This window comes from Lactuca serriola, chromosome 2 (genome assembly GCF_051521515.1).
Source record: "Lactuca serriola cultivar US96UC23 chromosome 2, Lser_US96UC23_V15, whole genome shotgun sequence".
Lineage (NCBI taxonomy): Eukaryota > Viridiplantae > Streptophyta > Magnoliopsida > Asterales > Asteraceae > Lactuca > Lactuca serriola.
The window spans coordinates 90,204,645-90,226,470 of record NC_136409.1 but is presented as its reverse complement, the minus strand read 5'-3'; the positions used below and the strand labels follow the sequence as shown (position 1 = coordinate 90,226,470).

The 21,826-nt window shown below is 37.9% G+C and overlaps 1 protein-coding gene across 1 annotated transcript; it reads right to left on the bottom strand.

Moving 5' to 3' along the window:
• Positions 1–3,011: 3,011 nt before the first annotated feature.
• Positions 3,012–7,050, bottom strand: LOC145089376 (uncharacterized). Its single transcript, XM_079027819.1, has 6 exons — positions 6,817–7,050; positions 5,748–6,755; positions 5,450–5,588; positions 5,076–5,203; positions 3,675–4,864; positions 3,012–3,573 (listed from the first exon to the last, which is right to left on the bottom strand). The coding sequence occupies exons 1-6, from the start codon at positions 7,048–7,050 to the stop codon at positions 3,012–3,014; spliced, it is 3,261 nt and encodes a 1,086-aa protein (XP_078883945.1).
• Positions 7,051–21,826: the final 14,776 nt, after the last annotated feature.

Below are 21,826 nucleotides of genomic sequence, written 5' to 3'. Positions count from 1 at the left end.
CTTTATGCAAAGTTCTCCAAGTGTGATTTCTGGTTGCGGGAGGTCCAGTTCCTAGGGCATCTTGTTAATCAGGAAGGGATATTGGTCGATCCGGCCAAGGTTGAGGCAGTGATGAATTGGGAGGTGCCGAAGTCACCCTCTGAGATCAGGAGTTTCCTTGGGTTGGCAGGGTATTATCGGAGATTTATCAAGGATTTCTCCAAGATCGCAGTGCCACTCACCAGATTGACCCGGAAGGGTGTTGCATTTTCATGGGGTCCCGAGCAGCAGACCTCCTTTGAGACACTTCGCCAAAGGTTGTGCGAAGCCCTGGTATTAGCTCTCCCGGAAGGGATGGAGGATTTTGTAGTATATTGTGATGCATCGATTTTGGAGCTGGGAGCGGTACTGATGCAGAGGGGGCATGTGATAGCATATGCCTCGAGGCAGCTGAAGCCTCATGAGACGAGATATCCCACGCATGATCTAGAGTTGGGGGCAGTAGTGTTCGCCCTCAAGATTTGGCGTCACTACCTGTATGGGGTTCGATGTATGATATACACGGACCATAAGAGTTTGAGGTACTTGATGGATCAGCCCAACCTAAATATGCGACAGAGGAGGTGGTTGGATGTGGTCAAGGATTATGATTGTGAGATCCTGTACCACCCAGGCAAGGCTAATGTGGTAGCCGATGCGTTGAGCCACAGGGCGGAGAGCACTCCACTGCGGGATGTATGTTTGAGATTGACCGTGATAGCTCCGGTACTGGATGCCATTCGTGGGGCACAGGCCGAGGCTGTGCGACCGGAGATGCAGAAGAGGGAGCGGGTCGTTGGGTTGGTTTCGGAGTTCGTTACGGATGGACGAGGGCTTATGACTTTTCAGGGTCGGATTTGGGTACCGTTTGTGGGCGGTACGCATACTACTTTGATGGAAGAGGCTCATCGGTCGAAATTTTCAATCCATCCGGGGGCTACGAAGATGTATTTGGATTTGAGGAAAGAGTATTGGTGGCCCTGTATGAAGAGGGACGTCGCATGGTTTGTTGAGAGGTGCTTGACCTGCCGCAGGGTTAATGCCGAGCACCAAAGACCGCATGGCAAGTTGCAGCCATTGGAGGTTCCCGAGTGGAAGTGGGAACAGATCACCATGGATTTCATCACCAAATTGCCGAGGACTGCCAGAGGAGTTGATGCAATTTGGGTGATTGTGGACAGGTTGACAAAGAGCGCTCACTTCCTTGCCATCAGTGAGAGTTCTTCAGCGGAAAAGTTGGCAGAGATATATGTGAGGGAAGTGGTATCTCGGCATGGGGTGCCGATTTCGATTTTTTCGGACCGTGATGTGCGTTTCACTTCCAGATTCTGGAAGAAATTTCATGAGGAGTTGGGTACTAGACTGCATTTTAGTACCGCATATCATCCCCAGACAGACGGTCAGAGTGAGCGAACGATTCAGACGCTTGAGGACATGATCCGTGCATGTGTGTTGGATTTTGGGGGTAGCTGGGATGCGTATTTACCCTTGGCAGAGTTTTCCTACAACAACAGCCATCATTCGAGCATTGGTATGCCACCCTTTGAGCTGTTGTATGGGAGGAGGTGTCGGACCCCCATTTGTTGGGGAGAGGTTGGGCAGCGAGTGATGGGCAGTACAGAGATCGTGCTTCAGACGACAGAGCAGATTCAGCAGGTCAGACAGAGGTTATTGACCGCCCAGAGCCGACAGAAGAGTTATATGTGCTATGTATGATATGCTTGATATGGTCCGGAAGGCATTATGTTATGGTCCGGAAGACGTTGTAATGTGGACCGTAAGGTTGGCGTGGGTAGGACCGGAAGGTTTACCCAGCAGGGACGGAAGTCCCCTGAGACACATGGACCGGAAGGTCAGGGCCTGGAAAGGCGTATGTGCGTAAGTTGTATTTTGGGGAACTCACTAAGCATTTATGCTTACATTTGTTGTGTATGTGTTTCAGGTACTAGCGAGGACCGTGGGAAGGCGCCGGCGTGATCTGTACACACTGATGGATGATTTATGATCTTGGGATTTATATGATTTGTATTATGACATGATACGTTGGATATTTATGCCTTGTTTTGGATGAAAATACATTTTTAGAAATGAAAATTTTGTTTTAAAATTTCCGTTGTTACAAATTTTTTTTACACATACCCTTCTTATCCCTCCAACCTGCAACATCCCTCAAATTATGATCAATACAAAACATAGGAGCATCCTTCAATCCAGGGAACTTGTTAACCCATTCAACCGGCCAAGTATAAGTATCATAGTCAAGAACATCACTGACTAAAGAAGAATCACTAAACCCATTACTAACCCAGTCTCTTCTAGGTATAATTGAACAAAGAATACCCAACGGGTGCCACCAATCATGCCATAGAGAAGTATTCCTCCCATTTCCCACACACGAAACAATATGGGGCCTCACAATTTTCCTTACCTCCAGAAACCTCTTCCAAGTCCAAATCATACTTTTTTTCTGCAAAATGTCCCAAAAATTTCTGTTACCAATATAACTAACTCTCACCCACTGCACCCACAGGGAACTTTTGTTATTAATCACATTCCACACATGTTTAGCTAGCAAAGCATCATTCCATTTCCTTAAATTCTTGACTCCTAGACCTCCATACTCCTTAGGCTTACAAATATCATACCAATTGATTTTAGCTTTCCCTTTGACTATCTCACCATTCGCCCATAAGAAACTTCTGCACATCTTTTCAATCTCATTAATAGTAGCAATGGGAATTTTAAAGATCGAAGCCCAATAAGCATGAATGGATGTTAAAACATAGTTAATGAGCTGCAACCTACCAGCAAACGATAAAGTCTTACTTTTCCAATTGAAAATTCTCATCTTAATCTTCTCTATCAGCTTTTTACAATCTCTATCAAACAGCTTAGTGACACACGTAGGCACACCCAAATATTTAAACAGAAATCTCCCAACCTCAATAGGAAGGATACCCAAGATAATCCTTCTCATATTAGGCTTAACACAACTAAAATAAATCTGACTTTTTTCCATACTCACCTTCAACCCTGAAACTTTTGAATTCATCAAGGGCATCCCTTATAATTCTGACCGAATTCCCATTACCATAAGAGAAAACCAACAGATCATCAGCAAAGCATAAATGGGAATTATTGAGGGCCATACACTTACTATGGAACTTAAAATTCTGGGAATCATCTATAAGCTTACCAACAATAATATTAAACACCTCCATAACTATAGTAAATAGGTAAGGAGATAAAGGATCTCCCTGCCTAAGACCCCTCTTTCCTTCAAAATACCCATGATCTTCACCATTAAAATTAAGCATGAACCACGGAGAAGAAACACAAGCCATAATCCACTGAACCATAACAGGATGAAACCCAAACCCCTGCAGAATTTGATTAAGAAAATTCCAATCCACTGTATCATAAGCCTTTTGAATATCAATTTTTATGGTGCATTTAGGAACTCCCCTCTTTTTTTTATACCCCACCGTCAACTCCTGAGCAAGGAGAATATTATCCAAAATAGATCTTCTTGGAATGAATGCTGACTGATTCTTGCTAACAATATCACCCAAACAATTTTTGATTTTGTTCACTATAATCTTACTGATACACTTATAAAAAGTATTACAACAAGCTATAGGACGGAAGTCAGAAACTTTCCCGGAATCTCCACTTTAGGAACCAAAACAATTCTTGTAGCATTGATCCCCTTCAACAATTTACCAGTCCAAAAGAATTCCCTCACAGCCTTACACACCTCCGGACCAACTATATTCCAAGAACTTTTAAATTTTTTTGAGGAATACCCATCAGGACCAGGGGCACGATTGTCATCTATATCAAACATCGCAGCTTTGATCTCTTCATCAGTAACCACTCTAATCATATTAACAACCACCCTTCTATCCAATTTTTTATGAAAAAAATCATCATTTAATCCTGATAACTCAGTAACATCTTTGCAACCCAAAAACTTATTAAAATGAGAAACAAACTTATCCATCATAGCCTTCACACTAACCCATCTTCCATCTTCATCAAGAACCATCTGAATACGATTGCTATTGCCCCTACTCTTTACAATTCTATGAAAAAACTTAGAATTATTGTCCCCTTCCTGTAACCATTTAATCTTAGCATGCTGTGCAAGAAGTTTTTCTTCATCATTACAAGCAACATTAAAATCAAAGAGAATATTAGCATGCTCCTCCCTGATCTTGCAATCAAACGGATTAAGATCAATTTCATGTTGTTTACAACATTCCAACTCTCTCCTTAACTGTTGAATTCTCTTCCTAGCACCCCAATGCTTATTGCAAAGCTCCCTACAATGTTTTTTAAGAATCTTCAGCTTTTGACACACTTTAAACATAAAAAAACCATCAATATTAATATCCCACACTTCCTTGACCAAAGGCAAAAACTCCTCCTTCTCAACAATAAAATTAGCAAACCTAAAAGAAGGTTTCCAATTCACTTTGCCAACACGAATATTTAAGATAGCAGGACAATGATAAGAATTTCTATAAGGTTTAAAAACAGCATGGGCTAAAGGATGATCTGAAATAAATTTCAAATTGACCATAACTCTATCTAACTTCTTCAAAAGACCCTTATTCCCAGCCGGGGTTTTGTTCCAAGTAAACTGAAACCCATAAGAATTCAGGTCCTCAACTTCAATAAAGTTTAAACAATCAACAAAATCTTCAACTCCTTTGGGCGTTTTAGAACAGCCTTCAGAATATTCCGATGGCTTTAAAGCAACATTAAAATCACCTAATAAACCCCAAGCTTCCTTCTTAACAACCAAGTTATGTTTCTTCAAATTATCCCATAGCAATCTTCTCTCAATATAATTCGAAGCAACATATATAAAAGACAAATACATGCAAAAATCAGTATCACAAGATTTAATATAACAGTGGATTTTGCTTGGATTGAGAAATCACCATCACATCATAAAGTCTAGGATTCCAACCCACTATAATTCTAGTACTAGCCTCACAACTGTTATAATTAGAAACCCAATCCCACTGACCAAAAGTCTTAACACAAACATTTTTGAGATTTAAGTCCTTGACATGAGATTCCACCACAGCACAAATACCAAGGTTATTACTCCTAATAACATCAATAACCTCCTTCTGCTTAACAGCTTTATTCAAACCCCTAACATTCCAAGCTCCTATAGACATCATTGGGAATTAGTAGAGTTTTTGGCATTAACCTCCTCTAATGCCAGAGAAATCCCATTCTTGCTGTTATTATTTTCCTGATCCATCCTACAATTCTTCATTTTATAACTTTCTTTCCCTATTTTACCCTCCTCACCCTCATTAGAAGGAAGAATCTTATTATTCTTGATTTCATTAACATCAACAGAGGAAACAACACATTCTTCTTTCTGATGTATAACAAACAACCTTCTCACCCTTAGCATCCTCTTCCATTCTATCGATCACTTCCTCTTCAATCACTCCCAAAATTTCAAACTTGTTTTTATTACTTAATCCATCATCAGTGTTACTCTTACTTTCCAAACTTTTGTTACCCTCCTCCTTTTTATTATCCTTTTTTTATAACATACTCCTGCATCTTATTCTCCTTAATCCCCTGACTACCAACCAAATTCTGCCCATTAGCAAACTTCTCAAAACTTCTATTCTTTTCTAAATTCCATTGACTTATCCCTTTATTGTTCCAATTCCAATTTTGCCAGCTACCATTACCTCCTTTATACCCATTATTTTCTTTGGATCTATTACCCCTGTTCCAATTCCCATTCTTCCCATTATATCTTTGATTGTTGATTGAGTATAACCCTCCTTAGATTTGCTAGTTCCCTCACCATTACTGCTTCCTGTCACCTTCTTATAACTGACTTCTGTAAATCCATCCCCATTAACCACTCCCTTCCTTTTATTATTCTTAGTGTTCTCATCATCCCCATTCTTAACCACTTTCTCTTCATTCATAGCTGCAAGACACACTTTATCCACATGCCCATAGACTTTACAATGATTACATCTAGTCGAAATCCAAGCATACTCTACATCAAAACTTTGAATCACAGCAGAATTAGAAACAAAATCCCATGTAGAAACTTCAATTTTCTTTTTCCATTCCTTCTCAGCAGCCATTTCAACAAGAATACGAGCATAAGCATTTCTGCCTTTATGTTCCAAACACATCTCGTCAGTGAAAGAATCAAAAGCCAACGGAATCCCTATCTTGCTAGCAATGATACATAAATTTTCACCACTCCATACTTCCAAAGGTAAATCAAAAACTTTAATCCACACCAGAATTTTATCATGCCTATTCTTAGTTAAAGTCAACCCTGGTCTCCACCTTTGAAGAAATAATGGCATATTATTGAACAACAGCCATGGACTACCCTCCAATATAGATAACATCCCCTGCTCATCACTAAATTTAAAAAAGAAAAACCCTTTGCTATTTATGAATACCTCTTTTATACCCACATTCGTCCATGACCTTCCAACCTCTTTCTGAATCACAGGAAACGCCAGCTTCTTATCAATCATATAACCATATAAAGTATTAGTATATGGAATACTCGCATTCTTTAAATTCTCAATCGGGATAATAACAGGACCATCATCTTCACCATTTACCCCTGGAATGAATCTAACATCAATCTTACCCTTATGTCTATTACCCTTTAGCACACCAGCATAAGAGTTCAACAAATTCCCCTTTATTTCTCTATCCACCTTTTTGCAATTATTAGCATCACCCAAATTAGAGGGAAAGTATATTAATACTATTAATAACAGTACCAGACTTCATCTTGCAACTAGATTCAATATTTATCTTAACATTATCCTCTTCTTCCATCTCAATATCCTCATCTACACTAGTCTTATCCTCACTAGATTCACCTTCCCCATCCTCTTCAGAAGAATCATCATCTTTAGTATCACCTTCTTTCTTATTAACTTGTTTTTCCAAATTTGACATATCAACATCCATTTCCTGATTCATCACACTGTCTAATTCCTTCCTCATAGATGTTTCCACCTTAACATTCTTATCCCCGTCAGATCTAGACTTCACAACTTAGAACTTTTATGATTATTGAAATCAATCACCACAATGTTAGGATTCACCCTAATAATTTCACTAGTAACATTCTTCAATTCCGAATTAGGACTCAATAAATCATTACTCATCTTCGAACCATCCCAATTTTTCATCAAATTAGCAGTGTTACCTGAAGGAATAGATACAACTTGAGATCCAAAATTCTTCAGCTCATCAGAACCTCCATCCTTCAATCTCTTCTCCTTACCATCAAATCCAGGAATAGAAATGTTAGAATCCCACTCCCAAGCTGATACAGATTCCAAATCATCTTCCGTTTCCTCCTCAGTACCTTCTTCATTGTAGTATTCCTCAGCATCCATCGGAGATATCCCATCCACCAGCTTCTGAGCTCTGTTCTTAACTCTGAAAGCTTTCCCCTCCATTTTCCATTTAGCTTTACCAATCCCTGAAGCAACAGCTCCAGAAACACTTGGCTTACGACGAGCTTTATAGATCGTAGCTGCAGATTGATCAATGACCCCAGGAGGAACTAGCTCTTTCACATCCACTTCAGTCCTAACATACCGGACAACAACACTTTTATCTGGAGGTTTCACTTTCACTTCCTTCAATCGATCCGCTTTGGATGATGCAATCATTAGGACAACGGAAACAGAAGAGAAATTGCTTCACCGAATAAATGAAATTCGTCGGAAAAGCAGCACCAATGAACCGAAAACTAGATCGCACCACCGTTAGAGAGAATAAGGGGAAGAGAGAGAAAGCGAAAAAGTTTTATTTTTGCATCGTTTAATTCTTAAGTTCAAATATAGAAGTCTATGCAATTTAGCAAAGCTTTGATGAGCATTATTTAATTCTTGTGTTCCATAATAGAAGTCAATGCAATTTAACAAATTTTTAATGAGCATTGTTTAATTCTTGAATTACACAATTGAAGACTTTGCAATTTAGCAAAACTATGATGAGCACTGCTTAATTCTTGAGTTCCACAATAGAAGTATACTCAATTTTATCAAAGCCTTGATAAGCATTGTTTAATTCTTGAGTTCCACAATAGAAGTCTATAAATTTAGCAAAACTTTGATGAGAATTGTTTAATTCTTGATTTCGACAATAAAAGTCTATGCAATTTCGCAAAGCATTGATGAGCATTGTTTAATTCTTGAGTTCCATAATAGAAGTTGTCTATGCAATTTAACCAAAGCTTTTACGAGCATTGTTTAATTCTTGAATTCTACAATAGAAGTCTATGCAATTTAGCAAAGCTTTGATGAGTATTGTTTTATATATTGAGTTCCACAATAGAAGTGATGCGATTTAGCAAAGCTTTGATGAACATTGCTTAATTCTTGAGTTCCAGAATACAAGCAATCTATCAAATTTACCAAAACTTTGATCAGCATTGTTTAATTATTGAGTTCCACAATTGAAGTCTATGCAATTTAGCAAAGCTTTGATGAGCATTGTTTAATTTTATAGTTCCACAATAGAAGTCTATGATATTTTGCAAAGCTTTGATAAGCATTGTTTAATTCTAGAGTTCCACAATAGAAGTATTCTATGCAATTTAGCAATACTTTGATGATCAATGTTTAATTCATGAGATCCACAATAGAAGTCTATGAAATTCAAGCAAAAGTTTGATGAGCAACGTTTAATTCGTCAGTTCCACAATAGAAGTCTATGCAATTTAGAAAAGCTTTGATGAGCATTGTTTAATTATTGAGTTCCACAATAGAAGTCTATGAAATTTATCAAAGCTTTTATGAACGTTGTTTAATTCTTGATTTCCACAATAGAAGTCTATGCAATTTAGCAAATTTTGCATGAGTGTTGTTTAATTCGTGAGTTCCATTACAGAATTAGTCTATGCAATTTCGCAAAGCTTTGATGAGCATTGTTTAATTCTTGAGTTCTACAGTAGAATTCTATGCTATTTAGCAAAGCTTTGATGAGTATTGTTTAATACGTAAGTTGCACAATAGAAGTCGATGCCATTTAGCAAAGCTTGGATGAGCATTGCTTAATTCTGTAGATCCACAATAGAAGTAATCTATGAAATTTACCAATTCTTTAATGAGCATTGTTTAATTCTTGATTTCTAAAATTGAAGTCTATGAAATTTAGCAAAACTTTAATGAGTATTGTTAAATTCTTGAGTTCCATTATAAAAGTCTACTCAATTTAGGAAAGCTTTGATAAGAATTGTTTAGTTCTTGAGTTCCACAATAGAAATATTCTATGCAATTTTGCAAAAGCTTTGATGAGCATTTTTTAATTCTTGAGTTTCACAATAGAAGTCTATGCAGTTTAAGAAAAGGTTTGATGAGCAATGTTTAATTCTTGAGTTCCACAATAGAAGTATTCTATGCAATTTAGCAAAGCTTTGATGAGCATTTTTTAATTCTTGAGCTCCACAATAGAAGTCTATGTAGTTTAAGCAAAGGTTTGATGAGCAATGTTTAATTCGTGAGTTCCACAATAGAAGTCTATGAAATTTAGCAAAGCTTTGATGAACATTGGTTAATTCTTGGGTTCCACAATTGAAGTCTATGCAATTTAAGCAAAGGTTGGATGAGGATTGTTTAATTCTTGAGTTCCACAATAGAAGTCTATGCAATTTAGCAAAGCTTTGATGAGCATTGTTTAATTATTGAGTTCCAGAATAGAAGTCTTTGCTATTTAGCAAAGCTTTTATGAGCGTTGTTTAATTATTGATTTCCATAATAGAAGTCTATGTAATTTAGCAAAGCATTGATGAGCGTTTTTTAACTCTTGAGTTCCATAATAGAAGTAGTCTATGCAATTTAGCAAAGCTTTGATGACCATTGTTTAATTCTTGAGTTCTACAATATAAGTATATATGTAATTTTGCAAAGCTTTGATGAGTATTGTTTAATTCTTGAGTTCCACAACAGAAGTCTATGCAATTTAGCAAAGCAATGATGAGCACTGCTTAAGTCTTAAGTTCCACAATAGAAGTGTATGCAATTTAAATAAAGGGTTGATGAGCATTGCTGAATTCATGAGTTCCACAATAGAAGGGTACAAATTTAAGCAAAGGTTGGATGAGCATTGTTTAGTTCTTAAGTTCAACAATAGAAGTCTATGCAATTTAGCAAAGCTTTGATGTGCTTAATTCTTGTGTTCCACAATAGAAGTCAATGCAATTTAGCAAAGTTTTAATGAGCAATGTTTAATTCTTAAATTACACAATCTAAGACTTTGCAATTTAGCAAAACTATGATGAGCACTGTTTAATTCTTGAGTTCCACAATAGAAGTCTATGCAATTTTATCAAACCCTTGATAAGCATTGTTTAATTCTTGATTTCCACAATAGTAGTCTAAAAATTTAGAAAAGCTTTGATGAGAATTGTTTAATCTTGATTTCGACAATAGAAGTCTATGCAATTTAGCAAAGGATTGATGAGCATTGTTTAATTCTTGAGTTCCATAATAGAAGTTGTGTATGCCATTTAGCAAACCTTTGACGAGCATTGTTTAATTCTTGAGTTCTACAATAGAAGTCTATGCAATTTAGCAAAGCTTTGATGAGTATTGTTTTATATATTGAGTTCCACAGAGGAAGTGATGCAATTTAGCATAGCTTTGATGAACATTGCTTAATTCTTGAGTTCCAGAATAAAAGTAATCTATGAAATTTACCAAAACTTTGATGAGCATTGTTTAATAATTGTGTTTCCACAATTGAAGTCTATGTAATTTAGCAAAGCATTGATGAGCATTGTTTAATTTTTTAGTTCCACAATAAAAGTCTATGATATAAGCAAAGCTTTGATAACCATTGTTTAATTCTTGAGTTCCACAATAAAAGTATTCTATGAAATTTAGCAATGCTTTGTTGAGCATTGTTTAATTCTTGAGTTCCACAATAGAAGTCTATGCAATTTAAGCGAAGGTTGGATGAGCATTGTTTAATTCTTGAGTTCCACAATAGAAGTCTATGCAATTTAGCAAAGCTTTCAGGAGCTTTGTTTAATTCTTGAGTTCCATAATAGAAGTCTTTGCAATTTAGCAAACCTTTTATGATCGTTGTTTAATTCTTAATTTCCATAATAGAAGTCTATGCAATTTAGCAAAGCATTGATGAGCATTGTTTAATTCTTGACTTCTTTGTGACAACCCGTAAATTTTTATTTCATAAGCTCAGCAAGTCAACACAACTGAGTGTCAAAATCATTTGTACAGAGTTCTAGCTTGGTTACAGGCCATTCTAAGGAGTTTTGACCCTAATACACCTAAGGAATAAGTGTTAGAAAGTACCCGCTAGAACCACAGTGTATCAAAACGAACCCTAACCCCATCTAAATTAGTTCGCGGCCACAAGACCATGAGTTTATGGCCGTAAACTCATGTGGTCGTAAACTCAAGAGTATATATAGGGCATTGGGTCATTTCTTCTCATTTCTTCAGTTCTTGGCCGAATTTTCCTTCATTCTCTCTCAACTATCATAACAACAATGTCACACCCCAAAACCATGAACAGTAGAAATGTTCTGGGGTGGAGGACGTCATGTACAGTATCACAACAATGAAAAGTAGTAAACAAGCAACAACATCATCCATTGCATTAATAATATAATTTTAATACAAGTGTGTTCTGTCAAATTATGATAAACACTAAAGTATAAATCAAAATGAAAGATGAGTCTTGAACGAGCACCATCTTCTCTAAACCTTGCATCGGTACCTGTCTACTGTTGACCTGAGGATACAAGTTATTTTGAAAGAGAGTATCAGCTTTAAAGCTGGTGAGATCAAAAGTATTTTAGTGTCTTAATTTGTATGTAAGTATTTGTATGTATATGAACTGTAAGTATGAAAACATTTTGAACATCTTAGAAAACCATATGTTTCCTACTAAAAGTATCCTTCTACCAAGGCATCTAGTATCTGTGTGTGTCTCTTGTAAGAGTGTGTATTTTCCCAAATCCGACTATCATTATCCAAAATATAGCTTCTACATTACTGTGCATCGTGTGAATGTTCACGAAGTGAATGTAACGAGAAAAGGAAATAGTACTATGGTGTAGTATCAAAACTACAACCGTACTAACTACCTTAAATCTATTGTAATCTCGTAAGTACTGTAGTATTTGTAATAAGTGACTACTTTTGTACTAATTTGGCCTTATTTGAGAGATAAGGCATAATGTGATGGCTAGATCCCAGGCTAGACACTCCCCTGTCAAATAGATTTTGGGACCCATACACGACCCCTGGATGTTTGCAAGCCGCGAACATCCACATTACTATGATCATGTATACCCAATATGACTATCACAATGCGTTGTGATTCATTGGTATAGTTAGATCCTGAACTTGTTCCATGCTATATCACCTAGTGATGTCTGTATATGATCTATGTAAAAGTATATGAACGTACACCTTTGCTACCCAAAGGTACTGAACTGACTGAAAGGAACTATTATGTCAATATATGTACATATGATATATATAACTAAGTATCTAAACGACCTTCGGACGGATACCCAACACCCACCATACCACATCCCAATGGGGAAAAGGAAATAGAGCGGGTTAGCCTTCCTAAGCCCTTTAAACATTTCTTATATAACCATACATATCTATAACAGGGTCTCTATGTAAACGTATCTATGTAAATGTACTCATGTAAATGTACTCATGACAAAAGGTGTTCAATGTAACATGTGATCGACCTGTATCCTGCTACCGACTCTTGTAAAAAGACAATGTAAGACGTCGTAAGAAATGACATGTGGCACCCATAGACTTGCAAGTCCCACTGTAGCGAGCAGCAAGGTGTAGGATAGTCAATCCAGTATAGATCTATACGCAAACTCATACGCTCCCCAATTAAGGAGATTCGGGATACAAAAACGGTCATGGAAGGAAGTTCCTTGACCCGCTTAATGGTTCACATAACTGCATCAATGTACACGTAATGAATGTGCTAATTGAAAAGTGTACTCTTTCTCTGTCTAGCCTGTATATACTGAAATGTTCTGTGTGTACTAGTTGTAACGTGTGTTCTCTCTCTATCTAGCATGTATGGACTCATTAATGAACCGACTCGTGGTATGATTTCACATTCTAGTAATAGTTCTAGTATCTTCCTGAACTACCCCTATGGTAGCTTACTAGTAATGTAACTGGTACGTATGAACATGGACGTATACCCTTGCTACCCAAGGGTATTGAACTGACTGGAAGAACCTTTATGACTATATATGTACACATGATACATAACTAATATTTAAACGACCTTCGGCCGGATACCCGATACCTTACCAGACCACATCCCAACGCGGAAAAGGAAATAAAGCGGCTAGCCTTCCTAAGTCTTTTAAACATTGCTTATATAACTATACATACATAAGCATGCAATTGACAATATAAAAGCATAAAATAAGTTTTGTAAAACCTTTGAACATGATTACTATCTAAGAAAAGATCGACTTGATGTCAATCTATAAAAAGGGTTGAAAGCATGTGTTTGATAAAACAATTTAAGTATAAAGAAACATTTGTTTGAAACACAATTGTAAATGTGTTTGAAATGAAACATATAGTGTATAATGAACAGTTTAATAAGGAATTTTAAACATATATAACGTTTATGAAAATCATTTGAAGAAAAATGTTTGGTAAAACGGCTAATGAGTAGTAAATCATTTGAATGCTGCTTATTAATCACATGTGATTGATATAATAACTAGCATGATTCTACTTGTATCCCCCCCGATAAAAGCATTTAAAAACATTTAAAACATTGATTAAGGTGTATGAACTCACATGTAGGGAGTGGTACGGATGAACTGAAAATGTAGGATTGCTAGGTGTCAAGTGAAGTCTTGAAGACACTCTATGATCCTAGTTAACATATAATATCACATATATGTATCAAATTAGTCTTTAAACAACTAATAAAATAAGTCAAGACACCCTAGGACATGTTAAACACCTTTAACAAGTGTTATAGGCCTCAAGGATTGCATCTAAGTGTTGTAGGGAAAAGCTAGTGTGTGTAGGGTTCAAGGAAAACTCCCTAATGGAGTTCACGACCCTAAGGTCATCAATAAATGAGTTTACGGTCGTAAACTCACGGGTTTACGGCCGTAAGCTCATGGGTTTACGGCCGGAAGCTCATACTTACTTGACCATTTGATGTTTTGAGGCTTTACAAGACCCTAAGAAGCATTTCTACTTAATAGCAAAGTCTTTGGAAGAGATTGGGGAACTCTTTAACTACTTTGAGGAGTTCACGGCCCTAGAACCAATTTCCTTAGAGATTACGGCCATAATCTCTCATGGAAAGGGTGTTTTTGGTGCTTTCAAGTCCCTAACTTAACTAGGAATGAATCTAGGCTAGTTTTATTGCAAAAGGAAGGGACTAGGGCACACTTTTAGCCCTCAAAGAAGGGTTTACGGTCCAAGATGTTCTTGGGCCGTAAACTCTTTGATCTTGTGGGTTTCTTATGATTTCTTGGTTACTAGACACATATCAAGCCCTATAATACACTTAGATAGAAGTACTCACGATTTGGGACGAAAGGCCGAATATCCGTGAGAGAGAATTTGGCTTTTCTCTAGTTGGAAATGGAACAAATGAATAAATATGGCTAAGGACCATATATATATACTCCTGGGGTTTTTGGCAGAAAATATTTTATTCAGGCAGTGAACTCTAATATCATAGAGTTTTGGAATAACATAGTTGCACAATACCCTGGTGCATCCTCTCTCATAATATCTCCTTAAGGGTAAATCCTGAAATACTCAAACTTATACTAAAAGTCTGAAAATTTACTGCAACTGTTCTAACTTCTATTGACTTGATATTGATTGTACAGAATAGAAATTTCGGGTTGTCACATCATCCCCCTGTTAGTGGGAATTTCGTCCCAAAATTAGAATTTAGGAAGGAAGTAGGCATGAATAATCAAGCCAAGAAGTGGGAATACTTCCTAAATGATTGATTCTCGCGCTCCCTAGTGAATTCGAGTCCCTGGTTGGCATCTCAGCGAACCTTCACTTAAAGGGAAACGACTATGAATCGTTTGCATGACCTCTCGGTCCATGGTCACTATAGTTCTTCCACGAAGGCGAGGATCTCGTTAAGCTCCATCTCGTCGAGTGGACTTACGAGAGTCCCATCGGAAAGGTACGGTTTCAAGATCGAGACGCGAAGGGTAAAATGTACGTTACTACGCTCGCAGGGTAGGTCTAGTCTGTGAGATACATGACCGATTCTGGCAAGAATCTTGGATGTCCTAACTATCTTGGATTTAGCTTTCCATGCTTTACGAAGCGTATTAAGCCATTCCCAGAGTGAGACTTCCTAAAGAATTTGTCTCTCACTTGGAATTCCAAGGTTTCTTTGTAACAACCCGAAATTTGTATCCCTAAATGTAACCCTTCTCGCGACTCATTCCGATCATCCAATCGCCGTTTCCGATTTCGTTTCCGTTTCCGACCTTTTATTAAGTCGTTATTGTGGGTTTTATTTTCTGACTTAATAAGTGTCTTAATACCCTTAGAACTCATTCTAACGCCTCATATTAATGATCGGAACATTTCTAGAATCAACCACATCGGGTTACGGCAAATTGGCCGGGTGCGACCAAAAGCCCCGTCTAACGCCGGTATCGGGTAGAATTCTACCGTGTCCCGAACTTGGACACTATTTAAAGTGATCCAAGTCTTCATTTTGAAGATTTTGCTCCATTTTACAATTATCACTCCAACCTCTCTCCTCAAACTAGATTTAAGGGTAAAAATCTCAAGTTTAAGGCTTCAAATCACCAAGGTACCTTCCCTAAATTGTTATGCAACCTCTCTAGCCTTTAAATTCGAGTTCAAACCATGGATTAGGACCATTACCATGAGTTTACGGCCCTAGAACAGTCCTAGGCCGTAAACTCATATAAAAGGGGTTTTTGGAGCAACAAAACCCTTCCAAACCTCAATTGGACCTTGTATATGGCTAGATGACTTTATGAAATGGAATTAGAATGCCTCAAACCATGATTTAAAGTCTTATATATGAGTTTACGGCCCTGGAAGGTGTATAGGCTGTAAACACATATTTAAAGGGGTTTTAAGCCATTTAACCCTTCCAAGACACAAACAAGACTTAGATATGATTTTTAGAATATTGGAAATGGACCTAGAACATCTTAAACATAAATTTTGAAAGGTTTGTGTGAGTTTACGGCCAAGGCTTGTGCTTGGGCCATAAACTCCTTAAACAAGGGTGTAAACTCACTTCTAAGGTGTTAGAAAGCCATCCAACACCACCAAAAGCCTTGGAATAAATCATAGGACCAACCAAAAATAGTTTAAGGGCTTTAAACACATCAAAACCTCACATATGAGAGTTTACGGCCATAGAACATGCTCCATGGCCGTAAACTCCTAAAAGGATGTCAAATAGTGCCCAAAATTCATTTCTAGGCTTGTAGGAATTTTTAGAATCACATGTGATTAATTTTGGGACCTTAAAAACAATTATTCAAGGAGATATGAGAGTTTACGGCCATAGGCCCCATGCCAAGGCCGTAAACTCCCTTAAGGGTTGTATTTGGTGATTTTAATTCAATCCAAGCCTTAGGTAAAATTATTCCAAGCATTTCCAAGTGTTAATATCCATTTATGACCCATTTAACACCATAAACCACCCCACCATGAGTTTACGGCCGTAAACTCATGGGGAATGGGTGTTTAGGCCGTAAACTTCATTAGGGAGTTTACTCTTGGGGAGTAAACTCAAATCCCAAGTCCCTCGCTTCAATTCCCGTCCGTAGATGTCACCCGGGTCACTCCAGACACCCGTTTTGAGGTGTTTTCGTTCATTGGAGTGTGACTTCGTATCTAATTAGAGTTTATGAATTTAATTAGATATATTTGTATGCCATTTCATATTACATAGGAACCTCGCATGTTATCAGGCCTCGATTCGACGTTTAGCACCCGAAATCGACACACTTTCGCGTCCGGTGAGTTCATACCCCTACCCTTTTTCAATGGTTTTTCAATGTTTTCAGGGGGGGAATACAAGCAAAAGTACAAGAATATTTTGTACTCAATCACATGATTTCAGTTAAATGGTGTCATACTTATACATTTTTAAGAATTGAAAACCTTTTAACAAACTGTTTTAACTTGCAAAGTTGTGTGTTTTAACCCGATTTTCAATTCTTATTATACACTGTTATATTGTATACTTTACATATGATTGTTGATACTTATATCGATAGAACACATAAAATATTGTAATGTCTGTAATAAAACACTTAGGTTCGAGTGTAAAAGACAGACACCATCAGAAAACATAAAACATTTGTATGTCCTTAACAATACACCTAGGCTCGAGTGTGAAAGATAAACACATTCATGACACACAAATCGATTGTAATGTCCTTAATAATACACCTAGGATCGAGTGTAAAGGAGAATCACCATAAGATAACACAAATATATCATTTGTAATGTCCTTAATAATACACCTAGGATCGAGTGTAAAGGACAGTCATCATTAGATAACACCTAGGCTCGAGTGTAATGTCCTTAATAAAACACCTAGGCTCGAGTGTAAAGGACAGGTTCGTAGAACATAGCTAGTTGTAAATACTACTTTCCTAGTCGAAAAGTAAAGAGTAATCATAAAGATTGGAGACACGTCCTTATAACACTTCCATGGCACGAGATAGTGGAGGACTAACCCTGTAACCAGAATCTCCGAACGTAGGAGAACGTGGCTTGAGTGTATATATCTATACGGGACTGACAATCCCACAATTGGCTGCTAGCTACAGCCGAACTGAAAGGTTCAAGGGTGACGAAAGTCATAAAAAGGATATTGACCACGGCTCGAGTCATATCTAGTCTGAGTATGGTTAAGGACTCGCAATCTAGATTATTAACGTTTTTAGACTCATTTGCTAGCTTTATGTACGTAGTAAAGCTAATGTACGTTCAGGGATGGCAGGCACACACACACATAGTCAGGAAAACATGGGGTTATCCTGGGGAGAACACTAAACATAACCAGAACCGGTAAAGATACATACACACACAGTCAGGGAAACATGGGGTTTTCCTGGGAAGGACACTAAACATAATCAGAATTGGTAATAGTTCACACACACATAGTTAGGAGAACATGGGGTTCTTCCTGAGTAACAGTAGTATGTAACTAGAAAAGTGTAACAAGTTAAACAACTGAACTACAATTCACAAGAACAATCATGTTTTCATCGTACATTGTTTACTTTACTTTCGGATTTGGAAACTAACTTTACATAAGAAAATATGGGATTTTCTTGTATAACCACTTTTTCAGGAAACCAAAGGAACTCGTACATTTTCAGAAAAACTAACCGCTTATGAACTCACCAGCTTTATGCTGATTTTCAAACCGCTTGTATTCTCAGGTCCGTGTTAGACAGGTACCCGAAGATCCTTTTGTGTGAAGACGGAGTTCCCAGAAGACTCGTTTCGTGTTGTTTATATATACTATGTATCACATGTATAACTTTTGCTTTTGAAACAAATGTCAAACTTTTCTATATGTAATGTAATGGTTGTTTACTTTACTTACTATGTACATTGGATTTGATACTCAACGTGGAGTCAACCCCGGAAATGTTTCCGCCTTCGGTTTTCGGGGTGTGACATTCTTTCTCTTGCTTATCTTCCCAGTCAAGGGCCACCCCCTGCTGGGTCAAAGTCGTAAGGGTTTCTGTAATTTGCGAGGAGTTCTGAATGGACTACGATAGTAGGTCTGCAAGACCTAGAATTTGGCGAATTTCTGTCGGCGTCTTCGGTGTCGACAAATTCTCAACGGTTTTGATAAATTGAAAGAGTACTCAAGAATTTCCACATCACTAATAGTGTGTCTTAGGAATTTGAATCTTCAATTCCAAAACTCGAGTTCAGAGACTTTGCGAAAAGTTTCTCCGAGGGTAATGTTTCCATGGATTCCTTCTTACTACGAGGGTAGATAAGTAAGTCATTACTAGGAGAATGACGAACTGATCCAAGTAAGAATGGCGTACCCTACTCATTAAGCTCATGAACATTATGGGCGTATTGGTCCTATCCGAGGGGTATCACTACGAACTCGAAGTGTCCGCATCGAGTTTGGAGGGTAGTCTTCAGGACATCCTTCCCTAACACTCGAAACTGCTGATATTTGGATCTCGGTCCATTTCTGAAAGGTAACTCGTTCCTTGCATTTGCTCAACCGATTCATCTATGTGAGGCAGAGGTAACGATTTCTAATGGAAATCTTGACGGAGTCCCCGATAGTCGAGGCACATATGATGCAACCCGTCTACTTCTGGAAGAATAAGACCAGAGCTCTCCAGGGTGAGAAGCCTAGTCTTCCAATTCTATTTCTATGTAATTCGCTAAGTTGTCCGGACTGTTCTTGTATCTCCATAGGTGTTTAGACTGTAGGGCGATTTGTTTATAGGAGTCATATTGGGTTCTAAGTTTGTTCACATGACGATGCGATTACTCGTAGTCTTGGGTAGTTCTCCGTCCTGAAGTTCATATTAGAATTCATACATGGTTCAACAATCACAATCTCGTGTATACGAGTCGTATATAATTAAGATTGAAAAGATAGTCGAATAACTGATTCTTCTTTACGTTCACATCCCAATGAGGAAAGGAAGTTAAAGCGGAATCATCAATTCTAAACCCGTAGAACCTTGATTAAATATCACCCCTATGTATACATTCTTCAGCGATAGATCAACCGTATGAATCTTTGGATTGAACTCGACGTACTGTGCAAGTGGTACTTCGGGGAGGTTTGCTGAGTTTTCTTCAGAAATGATAAGAGACATGAGGTACTCTATTCATGAGTACTTCCGAGTTCTGAAATGACGGCTTCGCTAAAAAGACGTTTACTAAGAAAGAGATGTACTTATGAAGCTGGTATTGTGCGGATCAAATTGAATCTAGTCGTATGGTAATGTCAGAATCATAAGGAAACTTAAAGACATTAGATTTGAACATAAGGCGTTACAGACAAAACACAACCGTGCAACCATCAACAGAGTTACAGTACTTAAGACTTACTACAAGACTATTGCTGCGAACAAGGTATACTACAAAAGACAAGCATACGCAGCACGAGCATCCCTATATCGACGGGATCTCGCAAAAGATAAGACTGTAGTTGCACTAGTTTTGGGATGGTTTATAAGTCTGTTACAACAAAAGGTAAGGATTTGTGAGCGATTTTGGTTGACCCTAGATGTACTTCGATTGCTCAATTAAAGAGTAAGAGTATGTTCTCGAAACTTTAACCTACATCCCTATGATACAGTCCTAGTACGGATTGGAAGTATGTTCGCGAAGGTTTGACCTACATCCCTATGATGCAGTCCTAATACTGAGTGGAAGTGTGTTCATGAAGGGTTGACCTACATCCCTATGATGCAATCCTAGTAATGAGTGGGAGTAAGTTCGTAGAATGGTCTCAAGACGTTTGTCGTTCAAGCCGAGGTATCGTTGGTTTGTGAATAACATGATCCAACCACTAAAAGAGACTTGGAAATGTCTTTGGAGTTAAATTGCTATAGTCCAATGTCTTGACTAAAGCATGTTTCAGATATACTCCAATGAAAGTATGATGAGAGTACTTGAATAAAGAATGACACAGAAGTTAGCCGACTGTCAATATTTTGATATTCATGACGTAAAAGTTCGGGAAAATGACCTTGTAAAAGGTCTTACATCATATCCAGAGAAGATAGTCCTTGAAAGCATAAGGACCTAACCAAAAGTACTTACAGTACAAGATAGTTTCATAAAAAATGCCACATCGAGCATAGATGGAAAAGCGATTCCTTTAAACAAGGAAAAATAAAGTAAGGCATCTACTACTGGCGACGGTCATCCCTCTGGTGAACTCTCAGTTCAGCCAGTTGGCGTTCCACATCAAGTAGGTGTCTTTCATATACCCTCTAGCGTACACAGAGTTCTATGACTTCGGCTCGTGATTCAGCCAATGCTTGAAGTAGGGCTTCATGGTCTCTCTCAGATCTCTCATGAGCATCTTCTAGACGAATGGTACGGAGGGTATGCATTCTCGCATTGGTGACAACTTCTGTGATCTGATGTAGGGTTGTCCTGCCTTGAATCTCATTTCGAGCCACTCTGCGGACCAGGATTGGCAAGATTCTGTCTGCTGAGCCCCCATTGCTCAGGTCATAAAAGCTTCGGTCACCATTAAATGGCATGGTCTGATCTTGTCCTTCCACCCATGGAGGCATCGGGCCATGAAAAGTCGGACGAGGGTTAGGATTTGGAAAGGGAGCTGCCTGGGGTAGGTTTTCAACCTCGGGTTCGGAGTTAGCACCGTCTGAAAGGTCTTCATCATGGTGATCATTCAAAGGGATAGGATGATCATTCTCTGGTTCTTCTCCAAACCAACCAGCAATGACTTCGTTTGGAAGGTACTGGTTGTCGTGGGGATGGAGTCCAGCCATGTTATCTATGCGAGAATTGGGGTAAGAAAATAATTATTAGACGAACTATCTAGATAATTATTTAGAAAATCTTCATTAGTTACATCACTATTTGTGAAGTGCATACCAGTTATATGTAATCGAAACATGATAGGCCTTCGAATAAGTGACCTTAACTCCAAATTCACAAAGAATATGGGTAAAGCAAAATTTTCACAGATTCTAAGTCTATAACATCCTAGTTAC